General features: G+C 41.8%; 1 protein-coding gene across 1 annotated transcript in view; it reads left to right on the top strand.

Annotated features, from left to right (window-relative positions):
* Positions 1 to 21129, top strand: part of LOC124711375 (microprocessor complex subunit DGCR8) — a 238048-nt gene that overhangs the window by 141971 nt on the left and 74948 nt on the right. Inside the window, exons 7-8 of the mRNA XM_047241426.1 lie at positions 10334 to 10446; positions 20693 to 20824. Of these exons, the coding sequence (XP_047097382.1) occupies positions 10334 to 10446; positions 20693 to 20824 (245 nt within the window). The remainder of the gene's footprint in view (positions 1 to 10333; positions 10447 to 20692; positions 20825 to 21129) is intronic.

Here is a 21129-nt window from a genome sequence, read left to right on the forward strand (position 1 = left end):
TGCAGAAAACCTTGACAAGTGTCTAGGTTGGATACCCCCGACTAGGGACAACTATGACAGATTTGTGGGAGCAGTCATCGCCACGGCTAAGAGGAATGTACCCAGAGGCTACCGGAAAGAGTACATCCCTGGCTGGAATGAGAGATGCGAAGACCTGTACCAGGAATTTACCGAAACCAACAACCAAGAAATCACGGACGAACTGTTGCACAGCTTAGACGCAGCTCGACGGGAAAAATGGATGGACACCGTGGAGAATCTAGATTTCACTAAATCCAGTAGGCAAGCATGGACCCTACTCCGTAACCTGGGAGGCAGTAAACGTAAAATAAAAGACACCCACCCGATAACCCCTAACAATGTGCCCGCACACATAGTTAGAACCTCAAGAGCACCAAGGGACAGAACACACACCACGACCGTCAAACGTGAATTAAGTTGCACCGACCAGATCCTCTCCCTAGCAACTCATATAGAGGCGAGCTTTCAGAAAAAACTCAAAACATCAGTAGCCTTTATTGACCTATCAGCCGCTTATGATACCGTTTGGCGACAAGGCCTGATATTTAAGTTGCTGCGAGTCATACCATGTAATAAGCTGGCCAACCTCATTGATAACATGCTCACAGATAGATGTTTCAGAGTCATAATGGGCAACTTAAAAAGTGACCAAATGAAGCTCAACAATGGTTTACCACAAGGCTCCGTTCTGGCACCATTGATGTTTAACCTCTACATATCTGACTTACCTGAAACCACTTCTCAAAAATTCGGACATGCCGACGACTGGGCAATAGCTGCAAGAGGCAGATCAATGGAGGCAACGGAAAACACATTAACTGCGGATCTAACAAAGCTGGGAGATTACTTCCGAAGGTGGAGATTACGGCCAAAAGCGACAAAAACGGAGGTGACATGCTTTCACCTCGACAATGCCCAAGCAAAAAGAAAGCTCAACGTTCATTTCAGCTAAACCATAATAATTACCCCAGATATCTAGGCGTCACCTTTGACAGAACCCTAACATTCAAGGAACACCTACGTAATACAGCCGCAAAACTTAAAACTCGAAATAATATCATACAGAAGCTATGTGGGACCACATGGGGCTCTTCCGCGGCTGTACTGAGATCTTCGGCTCTGGGACTTGTCTACACAACAGCAGAATATGCCGCACCGGTATGGCTAAACAGTAAACACACAGGCTTGATCGATGCTCAACTAAACTACACAATGAGGATGATATCAGGAACAATAAAGCCAACGCCTTTACACTGGCTACCTATACTGAGCAACATTCCCCCACCGGACCTGCGCAGAGAGAACGCTCTCTTACGCGAGTATGGAAAAGTGCTGAACAACGAGAAACTGCCAATCCATAAGGATGTTCCTGCCCTGGAGATGAACAGATTGCGCTCAAGACACCCCTCTTTAAAAAAGGCAAAAAATATGCATCCTCTCAACCCGGATTATGGCAACCTCTGGAAAATGCGGTGGAGAGAATCTGTGCCCCAAAACCTGCAGAATATGCCATGCATCAATGTCCAACCACCAGGATTCAATTTGACAAGGAAAACTTGGACGACCCTGAATCAAATTCGGACAAATAACGGCAGATGTGCAGACAGCCTCCACAGGTGGGGTAAAATCACCACCCCAAGATGTGACTGCGGTGCGGACCGGCAGACGATTCGTCACATCGTGGAAGATTGCCCTCTGAGACGTTTTGCAGGAGACCCCAAAGAGTTTCTGACTGTGACTGAAAGTGCAATAGACTGTGTCACAAATCTGGATGTTTGTTTGTGAACTTTTGTTTGTTATATACACTATTTTTAAACACTTTTATATCTACAACTATATGTTACACACTGTGACTACTCTTTATTTCTGTGTCTTATGATTTTTATGTCTTTTCTATATGATGTGTTATATGCCATAAGCTAAATAAATAAATAAATAAATAAATAAACAAACAGGCAGAGCGCGTTTCTGCATTGAGACAGTCATGGTGCATGTCGCAGGTGTGAAAGGAGGAAAAGCCATGTACCCAGCGTGTTTATATCAACTTCTGTGGGTTGTGCACATGACAAGTGTTTTCATTTATGTATTCTGACACATACAGCACCATCTATTGATCAATTTTCACCCTATTTGTTTTCTTCTGCCATAAGTTTTCCTCCTTGTCTGATAATATTCCATTGCAATTTGACGTGTTTTTGATCAGTGACGTTATTTCTACAGCATTTTGAAAATTTAACTTTTAATTATAACCAAACTTTATATTTTTAAAAAAATTGTGCACATATCAATGTGTAATTTTGTTTTCTTGCTGGCAGTTGCTTTCCACAAAAAAAGTAAAGTTTGGTATATGGCTTGTCAGCTTGTGATTAACCTGGTACTAGGGAATACGAACATGCAATAACAATAAGTGAGGCTCAAGGTCAAAGAGAAGAGGGATGAGGTGATGTACAGAGTCTGGGGGCGGGGGGAGATAGACACAGAGTGGGGGAAAGAAGAGATGGACAAAGAGAAGTAAGAGGGGAAGGTGGAGAGAGATGGGGGCAGGAGGCGATGGGCAAAGTGAGGGGGAAGGAGGAGGAGATTGATCAAGAGAGGGTGAGGAGGAGGGGGTGGACAGAGGGGGGGGGGGGGGTAGGATGAGGAGGACATGGACACAGAGGGGGAAGAATTAGATTAGGATGTCGATCCAATTTCCATACAAATTTAGCCATTACAAAGCATTGCTTTTCACTAGTGGCATATACAGAGGAGTCCAAACAAGAACAAATTCTGCATCTGAAAATCCTCACAAAAGACAAACTATGTTGGGTCATGTCCAGCAGAATAATTCTACTATGGTACCGTAGATCCATAAGTATGGTGACACAACACTCATACACATACATACTCTGCAGTCTGCTGTATGTACATGGGAGACGATACTTAGTGTTGTACCACATATTATGGTTTCTTCCCATTACAGTTGTGTATGTACTGCAGCAAGAATGAGTACTTAAATGCTTTTCTGCGCACTGCAGTTAGTCTAATCCTATCTTTGTGAAACCTTACTGTGGATGTATATTTCTAGATTTTTCACTTAATACTGGTTCTTGAAATTTTGTGAGGAGACTTCATGGGGTAATTGGTGTCTACCAACTCATGATTTTCAGCATTTCTTTGATGCTCTCTCCTGAGGTAAACAAACCTGAGACAATTCTTAACAGTAAGTTTTAAAGTTTATATAAAAAAAGTTTATAAATGTTCTGTGTTCCTCCTCCTGCTGAATGGCAATTGTATGATTCACTTCTGTGAAGGATCACTTTTTATATTATTGAGCTCACTACAGCTGTGTAATGATACCTTTAGTTGGCCAGAGTTGGAACATAAGCTGCCTCTTTTACAAAGGCCTATAAGAAAAAGGCACGTTGCCTGAAATCATGAGATCTCAGTGACCTGGGAATAAGGACCAGGTATTCTTTATCCATGTCATCTATTTATCATTGAGGAAGGAGTTGATTAAAGAATGCTTGAACATCAAGTTGTCAATGAAAAGAGCTCTGTCCTGTTGGAAAATAAAGTGTGGTGAGTCTTGGGTAAGTTGAGGAAAAAGCCATTTTCCCAACATGTTCCTGTATATTACTTCACTAACAATTCTCTCTGAAAAAAAGAATGCTGTGTAAACTTTGTTTTGCTATACGTGACAAAACATGTTTGCCTTTGCTGAGTCTCTATCATGCTGCAGTATTTCACAGGGATTTTGCAGACCCCATATGCGAACGTTCGGTCTATTCCCCTTGCAGCCAAACTGAAATATTTCTTTGGCACAACAAATTAAACATATGAGAAATGCTTCATCATCCACATTTCTGACAATGTCTCCACAAAATTCAGCATGCTTCTCATTGCCATTTTTTTTCAACAATATTATGTGCAAATTGCAAGTGGTAGGGCTTGTACAGCAAATAGCATCACGAATCTCGCAGTTCAGTTGGTTGAAGTATGCCTAGTTCTCTAATAGCTCTGTTGGTTGACTTACTTGGACTATGCAGAAAACATTTTTCATTCATCTCACATAGTCATCTGGCATGCACTGCTAGCCCATAATTCATCCTTTGTAGAGACATCCAGCTTGTTGAAATTGCTTAAACCACATTTTCACACACATTTGTGCAGAAAATCACGCCAACAGTATAGACAACCGTCTGTTGAATGGGGATGGCCACACGATGTGTTTCCACATGCTATGCACCTGCAGACTTCTGTTGTCACTGGCACAAACATGCTCCAGTCCATTTGTTCTGCGTGTTTTACACATTGAGTGCTGGCCACACAAGTGGGAAATGCATTATGTTTTTATGATCTGTCGGGGGGGGGAAACAGCCCTCCAGAAAGAATGGTGCCCACGAATTTGTTGCATACATAGCAGTGCATGCAGCAGCCGGTGGTGTACCTGAATTCTGTTTGTATGCTTTTCTTGTGTTATTTACTTTAGTTACTGATTACTGTATTTTGTATAGTGTAATGCGTCTATACAAAAATTAACATTCTCAAGCTGTGTCTGCACAATGTGTCACCGCTGATTTGACAAGCCTGCTCGGTAAAAGCCAGTATAACTATGTATAACTACATATGACATAGCTGGGTAGAGGGCTGGGGACTCAGAAGCTTGCTGCTCAGTTTGCAGACACACTATACCAGTCTTGCATTACTGCCATTGTAGCCATCTTATTGTATCTTATAAAGTGTCAAAATGGAGCATCTGGACAGCAAAGTAGTGATTATGGAACTGTAGAAACACCCATGGCTTTACAACATGCAGGATGAAGAGTACAACAATAGAGATAAAAAGACAGAATCATGATGAGCAGTTTCAGCGGCCATTTGGGGAGAAAACTGGGATGGAATGAATCGCAAACAGAAACCAAATCTTGGTTTGCACTGACAGTAAATATTTATAAACAGTGTAAACTGAAAAGTATTCATGAATAAAACGTCAACAACCCAGTTTTTGCAGTGAGGATGTTAGCATAATGATCTTATTGTGGTACATATCCTTCAGGGAACAGAGGTAATCGGCAAATATTCTCTGATGCCACTATTAATTCCTTTTGCCCCATGTTCTGGAATACTTTCATTATGGATATCAGTCTTCATCAATATTGCAGCTGTAATGTCTCACAAAATCATAAAGTGCCCAACATATTTGTATAACAGCATCCATGACATCCACATTAACAGTGATTGGACGATGGAAAATTATCCATTTATTAGATAAAAAGTGAAGTAGACATTCTACATAATGCCATGCTTGTGACAGCCTGTAGTTAAAGACTTTTTGTTTATTAGTAAAGCTTTTGCGGCATATGGTCTCATTATGTTGTCACTCATTGTAAAAGTCTCAGCAGCCACATACACGTAACGACTTTTCAGTCCACAAGCATCATTTGGAAGTAGTGGTGCTCTACCTGGCAAATTTAAAGTTTGATTGTAAGCATTTTACCCAATTGCTTTGAATACAGTATAATCTCCCTGATGACTATATTCCCCTACATCTGTGAATCTGAAACGATGATTATAGTCTGTTATGGTCATTAGTACAATAGAAAAGTACTTTCTGTAGTTTTAGTATTTACTGCCTGATCTCCATGGTTTAATGATTCTTATATGTCTTCCATCAATGGATCACACACCGTGAGAGACATTTCTTGTCTTCTTATACTGATCACTGATATTTTTTCAATCTTCCGTGGTTGGTGGTTTCATGTATATTCCTTTTTTAGCATCTGCCAAATGGACATGTTGTGCATCTAATGATGTGTGCAGTTGTAGATCTGCCAAGAAGAAAATCAAAATGTAGAGAACACATTGAAGTTCCAATCCCTAGATACATGTAAAATTTGATTTGATTTGTGAAGCCCTATGGATCTTATTTTCATTTATATTTTGCATGACACTTTTTAGGAAATTCTTATTTTCAAGTGAATTTTCTGTGTTTTGCGCCAGTTATTGTGATGTTTTTCCATGTGCGAGGTGCAGCACTGTTAGTTAAAAATGGCACTTTTTATAGATTACCCGATACCACTGGATAACTGGCAGCACACTATGTGAGGATGGCGTTCTTATTGATTGAATTTCAGATCACTTTTGATACTAACAATAAGAGTGCATGGTAAATGTTACTACTTGTTGCACTGCCACACTACTGATGTGATTTCCCTGGGTTTCATGCTGTGTAAGAAAAGTACTTGTGTGGCCAGCACTGACAAAGTCCTGTGTGTTGCATAAATTCAGGTACAAATGTGTGTGAAAAGTATAATTGTGTGGCCATAGTCTTAGTTGGTACTTCAGTGCTAAATCAGAGACAAAAGGCCCTCTGCACAGAAATTGTCAATTTACTTATTCCATACTCAAGAAGAAAGAAAACCTTTTGCTATGTGGTGGCCATTGGCCATCTTGCCCACAACTGATGTGAAATAGCTGTCTGTTGACACAAGCTCTGAGGCAATCATTTCTGCCACTATCAGTGGTAATCAAAACTTTAGAGTCACTTCTTTCCAATTATGTGTAGGTTTTTCACATCCAATCTGAAACAGTCATTCTTTACAACCACAAGCTGTCGACAGAAGACAAAAAAAGTGAGTGTGAGGGTTTTCTTTATAGGGTGGCGATGTTGAAATAATGCTTGCTCACAATATGCTTTCTGCTGTAGCCTGAACAAATTCTTAGGAAGTGTATATACAGATGTATAGGCACATTTGCATTGAGTAACCAATTCATTTACATAAAAATTGAAAAACTAGTAGAAACCAACATGGAGGAAGATCATTTAGCATTCAGGAGAAACATAGCAACCCACAAGGTCATATTGACCCTACAGCTTTTATTAGAAGATATACTACAGAAAGGCAAACCTGGTTATAGCATTTGTAGACATTGACAACATTGACTGGCATACACTCTTCGAACATCTTGGGGATGTAGGATAATAACATACATAGTGCAAGGTTACCCACAATTTGTGCAGAAACCAGACTACAAAGAGTCAAGTTGAGGAGGGAGTGAGACAGGGTTGTAGCGTCTCCCCCATGTTGTTCAATCTATACAATGAACAAGCAGCAAAAGAAACCAAGAAAAAATTTGGAGACAGAATTAGAGTTCAGGGAGAAGAAATAAAGACTTTGAAGTTAGCTGATGATGATACAATTCTGCCACACACAGCAAATGACTTGGAAGAACTTTTGAATGGAATACATAGCATCTTGAAAAGAGGTTATAAGATGAACAACAACAAAAGCAAAACAAGGGTCATGGAATGTAGCTGAGTTAAATCAGATGATGCTGGAGGAATTAGATTAGGAAATGAGACACTAAAAGCAGTCAAATAGTTTAGTAGTTGGACCAAAAAATAACTGTTGATGGCCAAAGCAGAGAGGATATTGTTATAACCAGGAATAACACAATAACCTCTTCAGTCTGGTTTATTAAATCACAAATCACTTTTTAACAATTATGTTAGCCAAGCGTTTACCCAGGCTCACACTCAGAAGTAATGCAGAATTAAAGTTTGGGTATACCAATGTCCGACTGTGCATGGTGGGGTGCACGTCCCGTAATTATTCCTAAGTTCAGTGAAGTTCAGTCTCTCCAAGTGAAGTCGCAAGATTTTCCGCCAAGCAGCCAGGTAACCTTGAGTGGTGCGGCGAGTCATCCACAAGCAGCTGGAACACGGCGTACTGCACTTGCCGATGAGAACTGTCGTTTGCGGCGGCGGCTGGGTTTATATAAGGCTTGCTAGTTAATGGAGCCGTCGGCTGGGATCTCTGTTTTCCAGGGAAAACCAATCGCAATGTTTCCTGGCGTAGCCAATTGCTGTGTGCTGACAATGTGCGCGCGCGTAGGCGGCCAGTGATGGTAGCCGCGAGCTGCCCGGAGAAGTGCGGCCAGCGATGTATTTCTCAGCCACGTAAGGGAGCGTGCGTGTGAAGATGGCCAGCGATGGAAGCAGCCCAGAGAAGTGCAGCTAGCGATGTATTTGGCGGCCGCGTACTGGAGGCGCGTTGTTCGGTGTTTGTTAGAGGTGGTGTATACCACAGATATAAATTGTAGACTGGCTACAGTACAAAAATTATTTTTGTAAGAGATGGATTTGCTAACATCTAATATAAATTTAAAGGAAGTCTTTTCTGAAGGTTTTTGTATAGAATGTAGTGTTGTACAGAAGTGAAATGTGGATGATAAGGAGTTCTGCAAAAAAAATTGTAAGTTTTTTTTGGATGTTGTGCTACAGAAGAATGCTGAAAATTGAATGAACAGATCAAGTAACTAATGGGGAAGCACTGAAATAAACTGAATAAAAAAGAAATTTATGGCACAACTTGACTAAATGAAGGGATCGGTTGGTGGGACACTTCCTGAGGCATCAATAAATTGTCTGTTTGGTGTGGAAGGAAGGAAGTGTGTTTTGGAGGGGGCGGGGGGTTAAAAGTTGAAGAGGAAAATGAAGGCTTGAATACAATAAGCAGGTTCAAATATATGTAGGTTTCAGTAGTTATGCAGAGATGAAGAGGCTTGCATAGGATAGACAAGTGTGGACAGCTGCATGAAGACTTTGTACTGAAGACTACTGCAAAAATGACCATTTTATTGGAACATACTATATAATATTCAAATGAGTGGTACTAAAAACACAAGAGAAGGCCCTGTAAGTTGCAAGACCACTTAGTCTTGCATGTGTGTGTTTCAGTTACTGTGGCACAGACATTTAATTAATCTCTGAGTTGTGGCCTTGAAGGAGCCTAAACAAATCTGCAACACAGTTATGAACCTGGCCGTCAAAAGCTCTAATCCTGTAGAAGTATCAGTCCTATGCAAATACCTCACCTGTTGCTCCCTCCCAAAACTGAATCATGCTGTGCTTGTAAAGATTTTCTCTCCTTCTCCCAGTTCTCACCAACCCTACCAATCAAACTCATCTCAAAACCGATATTAAACCCTGCCTTATTGTTTCCTCCTCTATCTGTGATTCAACCACCCAATCTACATAATATTCTTGCCTGTCCCAATTCTATCTCTGCTCCCATGGTTCATATACATGCAAAATAACAATAGGGCTCCCGAGTCAGTGTCCACATGTGTGTAAGTTCTGCTTGTGTGAATGTGTGCATGTGTTTTCTACTGCAGAACAACAACTTTGTCTGGAAGGATGGTCACTTCCAAGTTGTGTCCTTTCTACTGCAGAAGAATTACTTTGTCTGAAAGATATGGTAACTCCCTCACTGTGTCCAAGAAATATGTGGAACAGTAAGCTGCTGAGCATGTCATACAACACTGTTTGCTTGATTTCAATGGCTGCCTCTCAACCCATTGCATTTGGATTCTTCTCAATGCTCCTAGCTTCTCTGAACTATGCATTTGGAACTCTCTCTGCAACATATCCTTTGTTCCCATAACCCTCCTGCCTCAATCTTTGCTAATCCTCGTTCCTCACCAAACTCTTGGCACACACCGCACTCTCTCACAGGAAGCACTACAGCATCCCCACCATCACACACACTCCTGCTTTGTTATCCTTCATCTTCCCCCACCATGCTTTTTCTGTAGCCCCACTACCCACCCCATCCCAGGCAAGGTATCTTCCCAGCCCAGAGTAGCCATAGCGTTCAGAGATGATAGTGGCCAAGTGTGTGTGTGTGTGTGTGTGTGTGTGTGTGTGTGTGCTTTTTTTTTGTTTCTTCATTTGATAGATGACTTCATCTGATAGAGGACTTTGTCCAATAGCTGAATAATATCCTACAGCCTACTTTTAAATCTGCCTTCTGCTTCTCATTGCCTCCTCTGTGAGGTGAGTAGCTGCCTATCATAGTTCATAATGTTATTGTCATTTGACCAGGATTTTCCCTTGTTTGATAACTTAACATCAATGTTTCCTTAGACCACTGTACGGACTATGCCATTGCAACATCCTAATACGGTTCAGTTAGCAACAGAATTTGTGAAAGTACCTCCTGCATTCATCAACAACGAGGACCGTTGTCACTTGTATCAAACTAGTAATCCAGTTTTTCAACAAATATTGTGTAGCATCTTTAGTATCATCTCCGCCTATAGAAGACTTTGGTGCATTGACCAGAAGGCCAACTATGGATGTTGGTAAAATGTATTCTGTATGCTGGTGTGCACTCTGCTGAAACATTGAGGGTACAATACAGTTTCTAGTTGCTATTACAAAACTCTATATAATCTCAGAAAATGATTACCATTTATAATTATTATTTTTCTTAAAATATGTGGCACAAAACTGAATCACTATTTCTTAAAATCTTCATTTTTTTAGGTCCTGGACAGAAAGAAGGAAATATACTAAACAAAAGAAGCAATATTTACAACTACAGCGACCAACTTTGCCAGAAGGAACAAAGCTCATTAAATTTCCTATTCAGAATGCAGGTGAGAGAAAAATTTCATTATGTTGTCCCAGTTAATTTGGTTCCAGTTGACAAGGCAGTTTAGTGTCTTAAAAGAGCATGGAGAATGTTCTTGTCAGTATTAATAGTTGTACTTTGATGTTTCCATTATAAACTAAGTTTTGTTATTGTTTTTCTTTGCTGTAATATTGGTTTTGTTTTATGAATTGTAGTTACAAGACTATAATATTCATTAACTGTAAATTTTCTGCTGCAGTGGGATTAAAAAACGTGGTAGAGTTAAGGGTTGTTCTGCACATATACATCATGTATTCTCTGAAGCCATCGACTATTCAGTAGTGTTCTGGGTGCTCTGTTTTGAATGTCGTTGCCAGTGCGAGCATTATACATGATCTTAGTGAGTTATTTAGTGAACAATGGAAAATCCAGGATGGAATGTTACAATACAAGAGAAGGAAGCTTGCTACTCACCATATAGCGGAGATGCTGAGCCGCGATAGGCACAATAAAAAGTTCACACAATCATAGCTTTCGGCAGTCTCAGAGAGCTGAAACTACACTGCGATCAGCAGCACCAGTGCATGATGGAAGTGGTGACTGGGCGGGGGTAAGGAGGAGGCTGGGGCGGGGAGGGGGAGGGATAGTATGGTGGGAGTGGCGGACAGTGAAGTATTGCAGTTTAGACGGAGGGTAGGAGAGTGGTGTGGAGGGGGTAAGTAGCGGGGGGGAATTAAAAGACTGGGTGTGGCGATGAAGTGACGGCTGTGCAGTGCCGAAATGGGAGCAGGGAGTGGGCTGGATGGGTGAGGACAGTGACTAACGAAGGTTGAGGCTATGAGGGTTACGGGAGTGATTCCAGGGAAAGTTCCCACCTGCGCAATTCAGAAAAGCTGGAGTTTGTGGGAAGGATCCATATGGCACATGCTGTGAAGCAGTCATTGAGGTGAGGGGTATCATATTTGGCAGCATGTTCAGCTACAGGGTGGTCCACTTGTTTTTTGGCAACAGTTTGTTGGTGGTCGTTCATGCTGACAGACAGCTTGTTGGTTGTCATGCCTACATAGAATGCAGCACAGTGGTTGCAGCTTAGCTTGTAGATCACATGACTGGTTTCACAGGTAGCCCTGTCTTTGAAGTGATCGGACTGGAGTAGGTGGTGGTAGGAGGACGTATGGGACAAGTCTTGTAATTAGGTCTACTACAGGGGTATGAATGAGTACACAGTATGGTTTGAGAGTAAATCGGAGAAAGACGGAGGTAATGAGACGTAGTAGAAATGAGAACAGTGAGAATCTTAACATCAGGATTGATGGTCACAAAGTCAATGAAGTTAAGGAATTCTGCTACCTAGGCAGTAAAATAACCAATGAAGGACGGAGCAAGGAGGACATCAAAAGCAGACTCGCTATGGCAAAAAAGGCATTTCTGGCCAAGAGAAGTCTACTAATATCAAATACCGGCCTTAATTTGAGGAAGAAATTTCTGAGGATGTACGTCTGGAGTACAGCATTGTATGGTAGTGAAACATGGACTGTGGGAAAACCGGAACAGAAGAGAATCGAAGCGTTTGAGATGTGGTGCTATAGATGAATGTTGAAAATTAGGTGGACTGATAAGGTAAGGAATGAGGAGGTTCTACGCAGAATCTGAGAGGAAAGGAATATGTGGAAACCACTGATAAGGAGAAGGGACAGGATGATAGGACATCTGCTAAGACATGAGGGAATGACTTCCATGGTACTAGAGGGAGCTGTAGAGGGCAAAAACTGTAGAGGAAGACAGAGATTGGAATACGTCAAGCAAATAATTGAGGACGTAGGTTGCACAGGAAAGGAATTCGTGGCGGGCCGCATCAAACCAGTCAGTAGACTGATGACAAAAAAAAAAAAAAAAAAAAAACCAGGGGTATGAACCATGAGATAAGGGATTGGGAGCAGGGGTTGTGTAAGGATGGACAGGTATATTCTGTAGGTTCGGTGGACAGTGGAATACCACAATAGGAGGGGGGGGGGGGGGGGGGGGGAAGGATGGTGGGTAGGACATTTCTCATTTCATGGCACAACGAGACATAGTCAACACCCTGGTGGTACTGATTTACGAGGGGAATGCTCCTCTGTGTCCGGACTGTGGGACTTTGGGAGGTGGTGGGAGACTAAAAAGATAAGGCATGGGAGATTTGGTTTTGTACAAGGATGGGAGGATAATTACGTTCATTGAAGGCTTCAGTGAGACCCTTTGTATATTTAGAGAGGGACTGCTTGTCACTGCAGATGCGACGACCACAAGTGACTAGGCTGTACGGAAGGGACTTCTAGGTATGGAATGGGTGGCAGCTGTCGAAGTGGAGGTATTGCTGGTCATTAGTAGGTTTGATATGGTCGGAGGTTCTGATGCAGGCATCTCTAAGGTGGAGGTCAACATCTAGGAAGGTGGCTTGTTGGGTGGAGTAGGACCAGGTGAAGCAAATGGGAGAGGTGTTGAGGTTCTGGAGGAATGTGAATAAGGTGTCCTCATCTTCAATCCAGATAGCAAAGACGTCATCATTGAATCTGAACCAGGTGAAGGGTTTGGGATTCTGGGTTTTTAGGAAGGATTCCTTTAGATGGCCCATGAATACGTTAGCATAGGATGGTGCCCTCCGGGTGCCCATAGCCATACTGCGGATTTATTTGTTGGTAATGCCTTCAAAGGAGAAGTAATTGTAGGTGAGGATATAGTTGGTCATGGAGACTAGGAAGGAGGTTGTTGGTTTGGAATCCATAGGTCGTCTGGAAAGGTAGTGTTCAATAGCAGTAAGGCCATGGGCATTAGGAATGTTAGTGTACAGGGAGATGGCATCAATAGTGACACGCAGGGCATGAAATGGTTGGTATCTTTTATATAGGAGGATAGGTTCTGGGTAATAGGTTGAAGGTGTTGGTCTATGAGATTAGAGATTCTCTCAGTGGGGGCACAGTAACCGACCACAATGGGGCGTCCTGGGTGGTTGGATTTATGGACTTTAGGAAGCATGTAGAAGGTGGTAGTGAGGGAATGGGATCACTGTGGCATGGTTTGTAGGTGGAAATATCTGACTGCTGACAGAGTCCTTCTGCCACATAATCCTTGTGGTTCAAAACTACGGTGGTGGAGCCTTTGTCTGCAGGTAGGATTATAAGATCAGGATCAGTTTTTAGATGGTAGATTGCGGTTCTTTCTGCGGATGTAAGGTTAGTATGCATGTTGAGGGATTTGGGGAATGATGGTGAGGCAAGGTTCGAGGATTAGAAATTATGGAAAGTTAACAAGGGGTGGTTTTGAGTTAGTGGGGGTAGATCATGGTTGGCTAGAGGAGTGAACTGGGTTAGGCAACTTTCAATGTTGGTCTTTGGTTGAGTCTGATTGGTTGGGTTGGGGGGGGGGGGGGGGGGACTGGAGCAACTGAATTATATTCTCCGCCAGGGTTTTGATTACCACTCGTCGTGCCCTGAAATGAGAAATGTCCTACCTACTATCCTCCCCACCCCATGGTATTCTGCCGTCCACCGAACCTACACAATATACTTGTCCATCCTTACACAACCCCTGCTCCCAATGCCTTACCTCATGGCTCATACCCCTGTAATAGACCTAGATGCAATACCTGTCCCATACATCCTCCTACCACCAGCTGCTATAGTCCAGTCACTAACATTACCTACCACATCAAAGGCAGGGCTACCTTCGAAACCAGTCATGTGGTCTACAAGCTAAGCTGCAACCACTGTGCTGCGTTCTATGTAGGCATGACAACCAACAAGCTGTCTTGTCAGCATGAACGGCCACCGACAAACTTGTGGTCTACAAGCTAAGCTGCAACCACTGTGCTGCGTTCTATGTAGGCATGACAACCAACAAGCTGTCTGTCAGCATGAACGGCCACCAACAAACTGTGGCCAAAAAACAGGTGGACCAAGCTGTAGCTGAACACGCTACCAAACATGATACCCCTCTTCTCAGTGACTGCTTCACAGCCTGTGCCATATGGATCCTTCCCACCAACACCAGCTTTTCTGAATTGCGCAGGTGGGAAATTTCCCTGCAATACATCCTATGCTCCCGTAACCACCCTGGCCTCAGCCTCCGTTAGTCACTGTCGTCATCCATCCAGCCCCTCCCTGTTCCCATTCTGGCACTACACAGCCGTCATTTCACCGCCACACCCAGTCTTTTAATTTTTATTTTTATTTCTCTCCTTTCCGCTACTTACCCCCTCCCCCCTCCACACCTTCTCTCCTACCCTCCGTCTAAACTGCAACACTTCACTATCCGCCACTCCCACCGTACTATCCCTCCCCCTCCCCGCCCCAGCCTCCTCCTTACCACCACCCAGTCGCCACTCCCATCGTACACTGGTGCTGCTGCTCGCAGTGTAGTTTCAGCTCTCTGAGACTGCTGATGTGTGTGCTAGTTGCCCTTGTGTGTGTGTGTGTGTGTGTGTGTGTGTGTGTGTGTGTGTGTGTGTGTGTGTGCGCGCGCGCGCGTGCGTGTACGTGTGCCTGCTTGCGTGTGCGGGTGTGGGTGTGGGCGCGCGCTCTCGTTTCTGCTGCTGGCAAAGGCCTTAATGGCCAAAAGCTATGTTTGTGTGAATCTTTTTATTGTGCCTATCACGGCTCACCATCTCCGCTGTATGGTGAGTAGCAACTTAACTTCTCTCGTATTTTTATTGCAACAATGGAATAGTGTTGTTTACTTTGGTGGTTCAAGATTCAGAAAGTTAAGCAAGTATATTGTACATGAAACTTCTACTATGGATAAGGTTTGTGCAAGATAGATGCAGGCATATATGGGGGTCACTCCGAAAGAAATGCAGACTATTTTTTTTTTTTTAATCCATCTTTTATTCTACATGTTTGAAAGTTTTACAGTTTTTAGATACATCCCTTAGTAAAATTATTTTCATTTCTCCACATAATTTCCATTTCTCCACATAATTTCCATCCCTCTCAACTGCCTTACGCCATCTTGGAACCAGTGCCTGTATATCCACACAGTAAAATTCTGGACCAACCTGTTGGAGCCACTGTTTGGCAGTGTGCACAAGGTAATCATAATCTTCAAACCTTGTTCCACGAAGAGAGTGTTTCAGTTTCCCAAAGAGATGATAGTCACATGGAGCTCGTACTGTTCCAAAAGTTCGCTGCATACTGTTTTTCTTATTTCTTTGTGAGCCACTGTCAACATACTGGGAACCCACCTGGCACAAACCTTTTTTAACACCAACACTTTCAGTATTCTGCAAACACTTCCTTCTCCTATCCCAACGTAGCATGACAATTCGTTCACTGTGATGCATCTGTCAGCAGTCACCAATTTGTTAACTCTCTGCACATTGTCTGGAGTGTGTGCAGTACGAGGCCTGCCGCTGTGAGAACAATCCTCAATATTGCCAAGCCCGCTTTCATCACATAACCTGCTTGCCCACCAACTGACTGTATTGCGATTGACAGCAGCATCTCCATACACCAACCTCTTGTGGAATATTCCCACTGCCTCGTTTTCACAGCACAGGAATTCTATGACAGCATGTTGCTTCTGACAAACATCTAGTGTAGCAGCCATCTTGAAGACATTCTGTGACGGCGCCACAGGTTGAACTAAGTTTGAAAAAAAGTGGGGAGGTTGCATCTACACACTGTAAAACTTTCACACATGCAGAATGAAAACTGTATTTTTACAAAAATAGTGTGCATTTATTTTGGAGTGACCCTCGTAGCAAAAGAGAGAAAATATGTCTCACAAGGGAACCTCCCCATCGCACCCGCCTCAGATTTAGTTATAAGTTGGCACAGTGGATAGGCCTTGAAAAACTGAACATAGATCAATTGAGAAAACAGGAAGAAGTTTTGTGGAACTATGAAAAAAATAAGCAAAATATACAAACTGAGTAGTCCATGCGCAAGATAGGCAACATCAAGGAGAATGTGAGCCCAGGAGCACCGTGGTCCTGTGGTCAGCGTAAGTGGCTTCGGAATGAGAGGTCCTTGGTTCAGGTCTACCCTCGAGTGAAAATTTTAATTTTTTATTTTCGCAAAGTTGTGATCTGTCCGTTCGTTCATTGACGTCTCTGTTCACTGTAAGAAGTTTAGTGTCTGTGTTTTACGACCGCACCGCAAAACCGTGCGATTAGTAGACGAAAGGACGTGCCTCTCCAATGGGAACCGAAAACATTTGATCGCAAGGTCATAGGTCAACTGTTTCCTCCACAGGAAAACACGTCTGATATATTCTATACGACACTGGTGACGGCATGTGCGTCACATGACAGGAATATGTTGTCGACCCACCTAACTTGTACACTTCGCGAATGGGTAAAAAGATTCTTCTACCTTGCCCGATTTAGGTTTTCTTGTGGATGTGATAATCACTCCCAAAAAAGTGATGAAAATGAGAGTTTGTCACATAAACTGCAACAAATGAATGCAACAGTTTCACAGTCGCACAGTTTTCTCTGTGCTCTGTCAAAACATATGTTTTTAACGTTTTCAAATTTTTCCGTTTAGGTGTACCGTCCCCATACTATGGCGTAGTTACCTCGCATCGGAAGGACGGACGGACAGATAATAATTGTCTGAAAATAAAAAATTAAACTTTTCACTTGAGGGAAAACTTGAACCAAGGACCTTTCGTTCCGCAGCTGCTCACGCTAACCACGAGACCACGGCGCTCATGGGCTTAGACTAACCTTGGTGTTCCCTATCTTGCACATGGTCTACTTAGTTTGTATATTTTGCTTATTTTTTCCATAGTTCCACACAACTTCTTCCTGTTTTCTCGATTGATCTGTGTTCAGTTTTTCAAGGTCTATCCACTGTACCAACTTATAACTAAATCAGAGGGGGGTGCGATGGGGAGGTTCCCTTGTCAGTAATATTGGCATCATTAAAAAAAAAAACAAACAGAACAGCAACCAGATCAACAGATAAAAGTTGGTGGCATTGCTTAAGGAAACATGAGTAGAATTTCATCTGCTGGAAAGGTTCCACTAATGTTATCTAGTACAATGAATCCTGTTTTATTGCTTGCAAAGAGTAAAATAATAATAACTCATGAATGCTGGGCAAGGCTTCTGGACTAACTGGGTGAAAAAGTAAGTAAGTAAGTAAGAGTGTGTGTGTGTGTGTGTGTGTGTGTGTGTGTGTGTGTCAGAACATAGGTTGCAAAAGCAGGAAAAAAAAGTCAACTTTCATTGGAATAATGAAAGCTGCTTTGAAAACAGAGCATTAGAAGTACTGACTGTCAGAAAATCCAGCCTGGTACAGATTTGAAGTGCCCCCCCCCCCCCCCCTCCACTCTGGCATCTACTTATTTCCACATCTAAGGAAATTTATGGTTGAAAAATTTTATCTGTCTATGAAAAGATCAGGGGAGCTGTAGGTGAGGATTTCACAGACCTTCCGAAAAACACTTCAGTGATAAAATATAATCTTTGGAAAAGTGTTGTGCAAAGTGCATCGATGCAAAATCCTACCTACTTGAGCAATATTCTAAAATAGGTCACATAGGTAATCTGCTTTGCAGAATTTTTGCATTTCCCTATTATTCCACAAATGAATGAATGATCCTATGTGATTGTTCAATTTCATATCCCTGCAAATTGTTACACCCATCTGTTTGTATGAATTTATCAATTCCAGTTGTTACTTGTTGATATTGTAGCCACAGGGTACTATGTTTTGTTCAGTTGGTATTGTGCACAATTTTAAATTTATGTATTTCAACATCAGCACATGTTTAGCATCTGTTCAAACTTCAGTAAAGCCTAGTTTACACGACGACATTGGGTTGCGTCACACGTTGCTTGGAATGCGTTGCATGCAAGTGGTTTCATATATGACTGTAGACACGGCGACACCAGTGTACACTTCAGTTTCATCATTTTGTGGGTCCCCGAGTTGTGTCTGAAATGAAAGTTTTGGCAGCTGCACGTCGCACGAGTTGTGATGGAGTTAAAGCTTGTTGTGTGGAATTGCTACACAAGGAAAAAAATAAGAAACGTGTTTTGATTTGTGACTGGATCAAGAAAAGACGTTAGCTTGGTTGCTCAGGATCCTTGCTGAAATAATTTATAATGGAAGATCGAAGAAGTTCTTTTAATTATCTTATAATGTCACCAGAACCATTTACGTTACTTCTAAATAGAGTCAATTATGCGATAAGGAATAAAGGTACTGTAATGCATGAAGCACTGTCGCCAGAACTGAAATTACGTATCATATTGCGTGCATTACAATCGAGAACACTCGGTATGCTATAAGATATGGTTTTAGTTGGTGATGACGCTATTTCACTAACAGTAATAATTATTAATATTAACAGTAATAATTATTAACATTAGCAACAATAATTATTCGAAGCAGGCCACATTAACTACTCTCTTGAAGATAGATCTGTACAGTAGCAATATTTCAAAATTCTAACATATGTGAATGGGGAGCACTGCAGCAACGTTTTAAATAGATTAATATTGAATAAAGAATGCAGCTTCTTGAATTTGTATAGCCTTCCCTCCTGTCAACGATATTCCTTAACAAAGAGTTGGCCAACTTGTCTTGTAGACAAGAGCATTGCCACAGATAGACTTACACTTGCTTGTATTATTATTAATTTAGTTGTATATGTGCTCCTAACTCAATAAATTTTGCCCTGCAGCTCAGGTATTGTCAAACCATTTATATTATAATTGCACATGACGGTCTCAGCAGCTTCAATATGTTGCATATTTTTGTAATCAGCATCACTGAAATCCCACAAACACCTATGTAAAGTATAGATATTCAAAAAGCGAACATTATTCTCCATCCCCACTTCGTATTTCAGTTTGTCTATGCTCTACGAACACACACAACCTCAAAACTCAGGCAACTAGGGTCGCCAAAGTTGGAACATGCCGAAAGTGTTTAGTTTCACCAACGAGTTGCCCAAACGCTTGGCGTGCATGCACAGTGACCGGTAGTGCAGTTGCCTGCAACCTAGTGTCATCATGTAAACTAGGCTTAACACAATCCCCTGCCTCCAGAACTATGCAATTATTTTCTATATCTTGTCAATGTTCTCAACTGCATTGAATAATGTGCTAATTCCAAAATCAGCACATTGTAGTTCTTCATGCCCTTCTTCACAGTTTAGTATGTCTGCATCTGTTTCTTTTTCAGAGTTCTTTGCTGGCTGTTCCCTATGCTTTTTCTGTTCTTATGTCTTTTGTTTTAACCCACATGTTTGCTCTTCAATGTTGTTTCAATTTTTTTCACCATCCTTTTGGCTTCCTCATCTTTGTGTCCCTCTTCTTGTTTTTTCTTTTCCTGTTCCACTTACTGATTCCAGCAGTATACTTATTTCCATTTTACCTCTCTTGCACCACTTCCTCGTGCCCTAAGATTTCCTTAACAGCCCTTGATATCTCACTAATATTTTGTAAGGATTTCCTCAGAGCTACTTTTATTTTGAATATCTTGCAGAATGTGCAACTGGCCTCTCACTACCCTCCCAGATATTTCCTGCAAATTCTGTTGTTCCTGACCCAGTATTATTTTATCTGTGTGCAATCACAGCGCCAAAAAGTTCTCAGCCTATTTGTCACAAAAATTCTAGAGGTGTATGGTCAGCTGTCGTGCCTCATCTCATGCCAAGAAATGTCTCTAATGCAGTTGATTCACACATGTGGCTCCTCTGCTACAAAATATAAACAAGCAAATCCTCACCAAACAATCCAAACCCCATCAAAACAGACAAAAGAATTGGAAATAAAGTTGAATACTCCAGGTTTACTCCACTCAACCATATTATCTTTTTCTTATCTCCTTTGATGCACTCTGTATTTTTCCCCTATACTATTCTCTCAGAATTTCTTTCAGCATCAACCCACCCTTCATCAGCATCCCTGCATAAGTGAGACCCACCTTTACTTCACACATTTGCATGTTCTACATGGAATGATATGCCTAATGTTCTGCTCTGTTGTCCCTTCCTGTCCCTGTCACACAGCACTTGTCTTCACCACCCATATCACATATCAGCCCAGCAGCCTACTCACACATGTTGGTTTGCGGTGCTATGAGATGGCAGTAAGTCGTTTTCTGTTGTCTCTGAAGCAGCTTATTACTCTTTTCTAATTGCATATCTGCTGCTCAGTGCCTTACGGATTTGGTGAGTAGTCATTATGTTAAAATTTCAGGATGTGAAAGTTTTGTTGTAATTGCTTTTCCCTTGAAAATATTACAGAGATTTTTATACCATCAATACTATTACAGGCTGTCGAGAAAATGGTCATCCAAGGAAAGAGTGGATTATGAATCCAAATGGAAAGAGTTATGTTTGTATTCTTCATGAGTATGTCCAGCACGCATTGAAGAAGCAACCTTCTTACAAATTTAAGGAGCTAGGTAATCATTTCTGAAACTTACCTAATTCTTTTTGTTAATTCAAGGAAGAGGTAAGCATGAAAATCATCTGTCACGGTGATGATACTCAAGAGCTGTTTTTTCTTACGGTCATTTTTAAACTGAGTGTCTGTAATTACGATCATCTAAGTTTTTATCTGACTGGGCATTCAGTTTGTGTGTACTGTGTTAGATGCTTGAATTACAGCACAACAATAGTAGTAATAGTAGAAGTACGAGGGCAGTTCAATAAGTAATGCAACACATTTTTTTTCTCGGCCAATTTTGGTTGAAAAAACCGGAAATTT

The sequence above is a fragment of the Schistocerca piceifrons genome, chromosome 8 (assembly GCF_021461385.2).
Source record: "Schistocerca piceifrons isolate TAMUIC-IGC-003096 chromosome 8, iqSchPice1.1, whole genome shotgun sequence".
NCBI lineage: Eukaryota > Metazoa > Arthropoda > Insecta > Orthoptera > Acrididae > Schistocerca > Schistocerca piceifrons.